Source organism: Pteropus alecto, unplaced genomic scaffold, assembly GCF_000325575.1.
Source record: "Pteropus alecto unplaced genomic scaffold, ASM32557v1 scaffold35, whole genome shotgun sequence".
Taxonomy (NCBI): Eukaryota; Metazoa; Chordata; class Mammalia; order Chiroptera; family Pteropodidae; genus Pteropus; species Pteropus alecto.
Genome location: NW_006437828.1, coordinates 1,429,968 through 1,440,882, shown reverse-complemented (window position 1 = coordinate 1,440,882; position 10,915 = coordinate 1,429,968). Strand labels below are relative to the sequence as shown.

General features: G+C 36.6%; 1 protein-coding gene across 1 annotated transcript in view; it reads right to left on the bottom strand.

Moving 5' to 3' along the window:
- DIAPH3 (diaphanous related formin 3) overlaps positions 1 to 10,915 on the bottom strand; it is a 435,206-nt gene that overhangs the window by 283,089 nt on the left and 141,202 nt on the right. Inside the window, exons 9-10 of the mRNA XM_006914939.3 lie at positions 1,149 to 1,259; positions 742 to 860 (exon numbers count right to left, since the gene is read on the bottom strand). Coding sequence (XP_006915001.1) covers positions 742 to 860; positions 1,149 to 1,259 — 230 coding nt within the window. The remainder of the gene's footprint in view (positions 1 to 741; positions 861 to 1,148; positions 1,260 to 10,915) is intronic.

Here is a 10,915-nt window from a genome sequence, read left to right as displayed (position 1 = left end):
ACATAGAATCTTCTCTGTAAGACTTAGAAGTCTTTAGATTATCCTAAAATAGGCATCATGCATACTCAACATATGATATAACACAGGTAGTTAGGACTGAGAGTTGAAGAAAAATTGACAACTTGACCTGACACTTCCTGGCTTCTCCTCTACAATTAACTTCAACCAATTTGCCTCTCTAGAGCTAAGATGTGGCTGGCAGCAGGGTAGTGGGCAGCTGGTTGTGATTATTGTATTGGGTTCTGGGGGTGCCTAACCAAGAGCTGGTAGTGGGCATTACCCTGGGAAGCCCAGTGGAGGATAGAAATCTGGGGATCTCTGGAAAAGCACAGACATCTGCAGACACACAGAGGTAAAGTCCCATGTGAGTATGCATCCAAAGTGCAGGGCAGGTGCTAACCAGTAGCGAAGGGTTCTCTATTCCTACCGCTGGAAAGCACTAGGGGGAGGGGAGGTGCCATACGTTAGAAAAAAACAAACAGACTGTACACATATACATAAGAGAGGTCTCCAACAGAATCCAACACATCCGTTTACATACACGTTTACATAAAATCACACATTAAATTAATAAAATAAGAAAGGTTTACACAAACATCCTTCTGATTCATAAAGGTTTGATTTTATGTTGTTTATATAGAAACAGCTTCAGAAGATTAATATTTTATCGGATGGGGGTTTGTTGGTTGGGGTTTCACAGCAACTTTAGGTATTTTTCTAGACTTTAGAACAAAAGGATATTCAAGTTCAGCTCTAATATCTTCAAGGCGATGGGAGAACTCGATCATGTCTTCTTCCTTATGCTCATCAAAAACTTTAAGCTGGATATCCAGGCCATCATTCTTAATGCATTTTAAATTCTGCAGTTATCAAATAAAAAAATTATGATGAACTTTCTTCATAATGCAAAAAAATGTAATGAAAAACATATAAACAATAAGCCAACCACTCAACTTGATTTATAGCACTCAAACACTTAAAGTGTTAAATACTCAAAAACCTTTTCATCTATATTTCAAAAATAGAATTTTATATTCAAGTCATTTTTCTCACAGATAAGTTATTCTTGAACGTAATTTATCCAAATTTCCCCCTACTCAAGTACTCCTCTAATTTAAATATTAATAAGGAGACTGCAGGGCACTTACTGGCAGTATCTCTTTCAATCCACAACGCATAAATTCATTTCTGATGTGAAGCCTGAAGTCCAAATCATCAGGAGATGTAACAAGGGCATTGATGAGCTGCATACATGCCACCTACAATAGATGACAACGCCAGAGTCAGACTTGAATTCCAAAGTTAAAAAAAAAAAAAAGAATAAAAGAAAAACAGAACTGAAACATCAAGGTTTTGTTCTAAGTATTATGAAATATCCTCCTTTACAGGAGAGTCTATTAAAACAAAAATGTTTATGTAAAATATTCCAGTTATAAGTTACATAAGAATTACAGTTTCAGTAAAGTGTTTTTCTTTTTCCATATTTCAGCTATTTGGAGGTTCTTAAGAGGTAGGAGAGGTGGAGAAACAGTCAATGACCTGTGTTTTTTCAGTTCGAGTTCAACAATCCAACTTTCAATCTCTTGATTTTTTTTTTTTTTTTTTTAGCCCTGCCTGAAATATATCATTCATCATTTAAAATCCACATAATGGAAACAAGAGAGACTGTCTCCAGGGAAGCAAAAGTATGCCGTGCTGTTGTTGATGTTATTTTTCTAAGTCTACATTCTACCAAAGGCTAGCAAGAACGGCCGGCCTACTGATCAATGTTCAACCTCATGCTGTTCCCTAAATTGTCCTTCCTCCTTCCCTTAAGGCAAGGTGTATATGAATTTAAAACGCCGGTTTTGGATTAAGACACCAATAGGAGTCTCAGTCCCTGCTGGTTGAAATATATCGAAATTGTTGCATTTTATACCTGAACGTTAAAATCTAACCAGCATGCCTCTAACTGTCAAACCTTAACACTGTTTAAAGTGAAGATGGAAAATGTTCCAGAAGAGAAGGGAAAGGAAAACATATTTAAAAGAAAAAAAGAAGGAAAAAACTTAAAACAGGGTCAATCTTTCCAGTATACGTTCGCTGAGCTGTAACCAATTCGTGTCAAAAAGTCAAGTTCAAAATGCCTTCTTTCCTCTTCTTTGCAAGTCATTATCTGGGACCCACGAACATTTTTTTTTTCAGCAGTACTATGTAATTTTAAAAGATCGCAAAGAACATATACCTAATGCTTCTTCTATACATTCAAAGAAACTAAAACAGTCTTAGTCTCCGGGTTTCTGGAAAAGATGAAATTATAGACAACTCAAACAAAGCAGCAGAAATAAGAAGCGAAAATTAGCAGCAAATATGACCTAAGTGGAAAGTAGATGTGTAGAAAAACAACAGCATAAAATTGAAGAGAAAGAAGAAAAGTTAATTCAAAATATTTCCAGGAAACATTCTAAAAGGCAATTCTTCATAGAAGGAAAAATAGAAAACTGATTTGTTTCAATTCTATAAAATTCCCTTCCTAATTCTAATGATAATTTGCCATTATTATGACTTATAACCACTTTGATTAATTTATATTGATGCTTATATTGATCCTGTAAAATTGTCTATGAATATATATAAGTATACAGCAAAATGTACTGTTTCCTTACAGATAAAAAATCCTATAATTAAAGAAAGACCAAAGAGTTCCTTCTACATTTTTAACACATATATTGAGATGTAGAGACCTGGTGCAATATAATTTCACACTAATATACTATAGCAGCAAAAGTGGGTGGCAATTTGGCATCTATACCATATAAATCAATTCTAAAGATACTGAAAAAGTCTCAGGAACTATAAAGGTAAACAAGACATGTTAATTTTGCCTGCCCAAATGAAGGTAAACAGGTACAGTGATTAAAAATATACTCTTTACTACAAGAGATACGTACAGCAAGAGATACATATATAATGGGGACATGTAGACACTAAATAAAAACAAGGACAGCTTAGCAACGGTACAGACTCTTAAGGAGTGCAGCCTGGTGAGGACCAAAATGCTGTAAGCATAGGAAGTGACGTGTTCAAAGACATGGGCTCTGTTTTGAATTACAAGGAATTCAGATTTCTTGAGTCGTTTGTGAGAGTCGGAAGGGAGAAAGCAGGGGAAGAAGTCAATGGAGAGGAGGCTGGACAAGAGACAGGACAGCTAAGACAGAACAGATGAGGCACTTGTGTGCCAGGTCAGAAAATTCAGATTCAACTAGAAATAGTGGAGATCATAAAGGATTGTATGCAAAGTGGCGGCAATAACAAAGGCAAAAGATACTAGTTAAGAAGCGATTGCAGAACTAACGTTGATAAGGGATGCGGAGAGCTTGAAATACAGAAGAAAAAGTGATAAGTATAATGCTGGATTGACAAGGAATCAAGGTAGAAGAGTTGAATTTACAGGAGTCCTGTCATCTTTGTTGTTCAACTAGAAAGCGGGGTACCAGTAACAGAAATATAAAATGAAACAGATTTTAAAGGATAGAATAAAACCCACTTTTAAAATTCCGAGATTAAAATGTACATTAGGAATCATTAACAAAAACCAGTTACTGACTACCTACCCTGTGTCAGCTGGGGATATGAACAGGAACCCAAAGAAAGAATGAGTGAGACGTTCATCAAAAAGAATTAATCCCCATGCTCTGCCTGATGTTCCAAAAACATAGCATATGATCTCCATTAATTTACATTATGCCACACTAATTGCTTCAATAGCAGTTCTGGAACTCGGTAAAAAAGAGGAGTTTCTACCGTCCGAGGAGCATCCTAAGTTAACTAAAGATTCTATCTTTGAGCATCAAACTGCAGTTTGTCTTCTCTCCTTTATTAGCTCATCCATTTCACTCCTTCAGAACCTATTTATGGGTGCCCACTAGGTACCAGACACTGTTCTTGGTGCCAGGGATAGAGCTACAAGAAAAAAAGAAATCACTATGACAGACAGGAGTCAAGATTTGACTCCAAGGTTCTGGGCCCGGGCAATTCAAAGGATGGAACTGTCGTTTATTAAGATGACAGAGACCATAAGAGAAACAGGCTTGGGAAGAAAGATCAGGAGTTCATTTTAGGCAATGTTTAATTCAAAGTACCTCGTAGTGAACTTCACTGCAAAGAGTAGAGAAGGAAATTGGATCTAGCAGACTCCAATTCAGGAAAGAGGTTACCACAGCAATAGCATGTACAACCTATCATCTTACATGGATTCATCTAGGGGGTAGTAGAGAGAGAAAAAAAAGGGGGGGGGGAGTGGGAGAACTGATAGGGGAATTTCAAGTGTAGGCTTCAATTTGTAGGATGAAGAAATAAGTGAAAAAGCCATCAGTTAGGTAGGGGAAAAAAAAAAAGATTTTCCATATTAAGTGGTGTCCTGGAAGTATGGGAGGAAAGTGTCTCAACAGGGAGAGTGATCAACTGAGTTAAATGCTCTAACAGGTCGAATAAGATGACTAATTGAGTACCGCTGCATTTGGCAAACTGATGACTTGATAAGGAGTGTCCACAAAGGGAGACAGCGGCCGTCCCAAGTGGAAAAACACTTGCCTTCTCACACGCACCACATGCAACCAGTAAACAAACACACACAGTTAAAACTGGCTCTAAATATTCTCCTTGCTCCAAATGCATCTTTATGTTTTAGAAATACTGTATATTAACCTTTGGTTTAAGCAATTCTATGTAAGACACTTATCTTTAGGTGTTAGATCCTGGACTCAGTTCTAAAAATTTGAAAAGCAGATGCTGTATATAGCTCATTTTTCTACTCTCGTCCCAACTATTAAAAAGAAACCTTACATGAGGAAAGGTATGTTTAACGTAACTTCTAACTGGAAGAATGTATCGAGGGTTTGGGCTGGCTGCGGAAGTCCCCGGGGGCAGCAGCGAACTGAAGATGCACTACGAGGGCTGAGCCCAGCAAAGCCCACACAGCTGACGGGCAGGAAAATGAGCAGCCAAAACGGTGATCACGAATAATGTGACAAACATCAGCAATGCAGTAAACTAGAAGGTAAAGACACACAACGGGACAGTAAAGTAAATAAACTGTACAGAAAAATCTCGGCTATTCAGTCAAAGGAATAGAGCTGGTCAAAGGCAATCTTAAGAACAAGGCACATGATCAAAGAAAAATCATTAGACATAGAAAGAGGTTAACAGCAAGAGGAAATGAAATGGTATCTAACAAACAGCAAAGCAAGTATTCTTTTAAAAGTCCACCCTTTGGTCAAAATCTCTGCCCTGGATCTAAGTAGACGTTCTTACAAGTGAAATGATGGCTCTACCACATTAAAAACATCCTCTGCAGAAGCTAAATCCAGATTGTAAACAAGTACCGGTAAAGTACTTAAATAAAAATTCTATCGGAATCTGTGAATACTTATTATCTGGGCCTGAAAGATAACCGCTTAGACTGCCGTTCATCATCCCATCCCCACAGCAGAAATCATCTTTCTTCGACAATCAAATTTCACATTTATCAAGTTAAAATGAGTAAATGATGCTTACAGAGAAATATTTTGCCTCCAGTACAGATAAAGAAAATCTAAAGAATTGTAAATTCACATATATCAATTCAGAATAAAAACTAAACAGACTACATAATGTAGACAAACACAGAAATAGTAAAGTACATCAGCAGATAAAGTTCTATAATCTTATTTATACTTCCAATTAAATGTTCTGTAAATGATAGATACAGTCAGAGAGCAGGTCAGAACTTGGGGCGACTGCATATATATACCATACAGATTCAGAAAAATAAATTGCAGGATTCAAGAGGTAGTAATTTAGATGAACAGGAACATTGAAAAACAAACTTGAATTTTTAAATATTTATTCAGACACTCCCCGTGAGATATCATTAATTTCTTCTATGTCCTCTCATGAATTTTGTTGAAACTGCCAGTATTGCAATTTTCATAGGAAACATTAAGCTAGCTTTAAATTCCTGAGTAGAAGTTTCTTAAGGGCAGGAGTGTATTTCATTCATCTTGACAGTTCTAATATCTAGCATGACCCAGTGTGCAGCAGCCACTGCATAATAAACTACTGGTTAATTCTAAAACTTGGCATTTACCTTTGAGGTGTGAGTTAAGTTTATCTTTCTGGTGGTCTATTGTAGCATGAGTGAAGAAATGAATCATGTGGACCCAGAAAATTGGCAGGAAATCCTAGACAAAAATGTTAACCACTAGTTTATACTTAGGTGTGTTCCATATGACAATGAGTTCATATTAGAATATTACTTTACTGTTTCTTTAATGTCTATTAGCATCTATGACATAGTATTTACCAGTCCATTTTAATATGTTTGGTGTTTGATTCATATTAATGTATTAATCTTAATGATGCAAACTTCAATAAAAGTAGTAGTCAAAACAGAGGAATGAAAATAAATGATCTCTGCATCCTTCTGGAATGTCCCAATGATGGCCCTAAAAATTAACTCTGCACCATACTCTGTATTCTTCATTTGGTCCATCATTAAATGTGAGAATAATTTATTTGAAATTGAAAATAACTTTAGTTAATAGTTTTGTGGGGAGAGGGGAGATAACATCAAACAAATAGTAAGTCAAGATATGACTATTCATTACAGGCCTTTATTTGGTCTCAGACAAAATTAACCTCAGGTCCATTTTGAGCATTTAAGGCCTAAGGGAAACAAAAACGAATGAGAAAATAAACTTGGCTAAATCCACAAGGCATTTTAACTTACGATTTGTTTCACTACAACTACCCATGTCATGTTTGATTATTGCCCAATAACAAATTTCAGAGTACAGTGGTTATAACTCAATTAAGGATGATTTTCCTACTCTGTTTTTTAATACTCTGATGAACCTAAACTACTTATATAGTATGGGAAAACTCTGAATTTTTTAAATTAAAAAAACACCGGTTCTGGTCATAAGAGGTGTTTGAGAATTTAAGGTAGCACCAGTAACCATGCAGCCGCAGACAACCATGGAGCTCTCTCTGAACTGAAACATCCTTGGGTCACTCTGGGAAGCCTCCTTGGAGAGAAAACTGATCTCCATGTGCGCCCTTGCAGGCAGTTATCCCTAGGTTGAGAGTCACCCAATTAGAAAAGGTGGCAAGAAATGAGTCCTTGATTTTAGCTGACATGATCAATGACACCACATCAGGCCTGGAAGGCGCTCAGTCAGCATCAACTTACGGGCCAGACTGTTATGGATGAAAGAACTGGGCTAGACCTCACTGCTGAACAAAGGGAAAAGGGAAGTCTGTGTGATCACTCAGACACCATTCAGTACCTGAATTATGATCTCTGGCCATGCTGAAACAGCAATGGCAAAAATTAAGAAGAAAGCCTCTTAGTGTTCTAAGGTAAACCCGGATGGGATGTGTTATGGGATTTGTTCAGCTGACTGGATCTGGGAGTCGGAAGGCATGCCTGGTCGGTACTGCAGGTCGGCCCCGATCCGCTGCTTGGAGCCCTGCCGACCAGCAGCCTTAATCAAATACTTTATGAGATGAGTTCAACAGACTCCATCGCAGCCTGTACAAGTCAGAGTAATTGCTGCCCATGGTTAGAGTTCTGTTCCCTAAACTCGTGGTTTCTCTCCTAAAACACCACCCATTGCAACTGGAATAGGGGCTAGTGAGAAGCTGATACTCGAGCTACCGCTACTGCTGTGGTTAATACGGTCCTTTGTCTTTGCCCTAAGCGTCTGTGTCTTCTGACAGCACCCATAAAACTGCGACAGAAGAACTTGATAGTTTACAAGTGACATAAAAGTGCAGACCGTGCATGTTGATACTCCTTAGCCATGCATTCAAGGGAACTAGATCAGGAAGAAGCCACAGGACGGGGAAAATGTGGCACGCTGTCACTGTGGGCCTGAGGACACACACACAGAAGGAAAGCCAAACGTCTAGTTGGAAAACTCTAGGATCCCATCCTCTGGTTCCTTTCCTGACAAAAATCTACTGCAATTCAATCGGCCCCGTGACCAAGAGCAAAAGTTCCAACAAACTCTTCAGAACCTAGATAACACTTCTGATATTCTAGCAAAATATTGGTTCTAACAAGAGAAAAAGAAGAGACGCACATAGAAAGGAAAAGAAAAATAAAGAGGAGGAAAATGGAAATAACAGATAAAATCTAAGTGCAGCAGAAACTAGAGATTGGTTCACCCATACCTACTGCAACGCTTTGCAACTAAAGACCCGGCCGACACGAGGGGACCGTAACACATACGAAGACTGGACCCCGTCTGTCCTTAGAGTCCCAGGTATGACCAGAGGAGAGTGTTGGGGGCGGTGCGTCCATTGGAACGTTCCTAGACACGATTGGCGTTTCTTCTGTATTACTTCTGGCTGTATACTACGCACGCATGACTCCTTGGACCTGCTGGAAATTCTGCAAGGTAACTAGTACCCTTTCCTGCTTAACTTACCTAGAGTGCATTGTGTTGCTTAAAACTGAAAAAAAAAAAAAAAAAATCTTGTCTAATACATGTGAGGAAAAAAAATCTACATTTATTATAATCCAATATTTATATTTGTATTTGTACTTTCTTTCCTAAGAATAAGACTCTCTAAGGCCTGAAAATAATTTTGAGTTGTTTCTGGTACTCAGTTTTTCATTTTTTCACTATACTATTTGCAGGGGAGAGGGAGCTGCAGGATGGTGAAAGTATGCTCATCCTATCAGAATCATAGGCAGTCAAAGTATCTTATTATTATTTTTAGACTCAAGAAAACCTAACAATCCTCCTTTAGAAAGAATTTTGTTGTGCTCGCTTCAGCAGCACATATACTAAAAAGTACTTTGTTATAAATACACGTTGCGATAAAATAATGATTTTATTTTACTACCTCCCATTTTCTCCAATTTAAAAGCAAGCAATTGGTTTCTATTTTATTCAGCAACAAACAAGTTTTATTTTTAATTTGGTGATCTGCTAATATCACCCAGACTAATAAATGCAAATCATATAGCTGATAGAGTAAAATGGTCACTTAGAGTAAGAGCTTTATGGGAAAATTGATAACCAGCTAGCTTTAAAAGGTACTTTATTTGTAGAAAATTCAGAAGCACCCAAAGAGGAAAGCATTTTTAGATATTACTAAAGTGCTGCTTGATCATTCTAAACAAAATAGAGCATGATCAGCAGCCCCAGAAAACAGAACCTACTTACTACCCCCTCTCTTTAACTTAAGCTTGCACCTCCCAGCTATTTCACACATTAGGTTTCTTAATAATGAGCAACTTCAAAGAGTAAAAACCCACAACAAAATGGTTGAGTAGGGGAAGTGAGAATTAACAATTCTTTCCAATGTCTATTCTCGATCGAGAACATGCAAATTTAACCTGAACTTACCAGAAAAAATGAGAAAGAAACGAATTTAAGTGATGGTACACTGACCTTCCACTACGCAATAAAAATTAAACTTTAAGAACAATATCAAGAAATTTATTTTGGTATTTACAGGGTTTCAAAAAATAACACTACTAACCGTGAAAGAAAATAATTACTTACAACAAAGGCAATTAGTTTCATTAGGGCAAAGAAGTCCAGTCACACTTATCTTGGTAAAAATATCTTAAGAACTAAATCAAATACATCACTTCTACAACTATTAAAGGAAGGTGTTGCTGCTAGGCCCTTCCTCTCTACCTGTATCTCCTTACACTAAATATGATGAATACGCAGTCATTAAAAAAGCAATCATCTCCACACATGTCCATAGCTACATTTTTCATAATAGCTAAAAAGTAGAAGCAACCCAAATGTCCACCCAAGTGACAGATGATAAACAAAATGTAGTACACATCCATATGACGAAACATTTGGCAATAAAAAAAGTTCCGATACATTTATAAACATGAATGAACCTTGAAAGTATTATGCTAAGTGAATAAAGCCAGTTACAAAGAACTATAAGTTGTATAATTTCATTTATATCATACATCTGGAATATGAAAATCTACAGAGATAGAAAGTACGATTAACGATTGCCTAGAGATGAGGGAATAGGGGTATTATGGGGTGACAAGTAAGGGATAAGGAGTTTCTTTTCAGGGGTGATGAAAATGTTCTAAAATTATGATGTAAGTTGCACAACTCTGCGAATTTATAAAAACACTAAACTGTACACTTCAAAGTGAATAAATTATATAATGTGAATTGTATCTGAATAAAGCTGTTAAAAAAAATCACTTCAAAACTATATCAAGTCATTAGACATAGGTTTTTAATTTCTTCAAGACAATGTCTTCTATAATAGTAACCTTAATTCCAAATTTTTAATTGATAGTTCTATTTCAGAGAATTTTATAGGCATTTACTAAATATAACTGTATCCTAACTATAGAAATCTTCTTTCCATAACATAGCATGTTCAGTAAAATCAGAGTAACTACACATAATAAAAGTGACTAAATTTGTCCAAGATTTTTTGATTCATGTTGTTTACCTTCAAGTTCATAGAGTAATCAATTAAAATTTTAAAGACCAGATAGATTTACCTTAAGGTCCAGTACCAAAACAAACTTAATATTCCAAATAACCAAGAATTACAAGGTTGCAATCGCCAAAACTTTCCATTTAATGAGTCAAACATGTTGTTTACCGAGACAAACGTTGGCTACATTCTTAACAAGCTATTCTTTATCCCTTCCCTGCAGTGTTTAAACTTCAAGTGATGTAATATTGTTGTAAACAACGTTGGGACTCCAGTTTCACCAAGAAAAAATTTTAACTATTTTTTCTGAAATAATTATAGCTTCATAAGAAGTTACCACAAAAAAAAAAAAAAAATGTACAGGCACATTCTAATTACTCTTCACACAGTTCCACCCGTGATAGCATCTTGCATAATTATAGTACGAAACTCGAACTGGGAAAATGCAGTT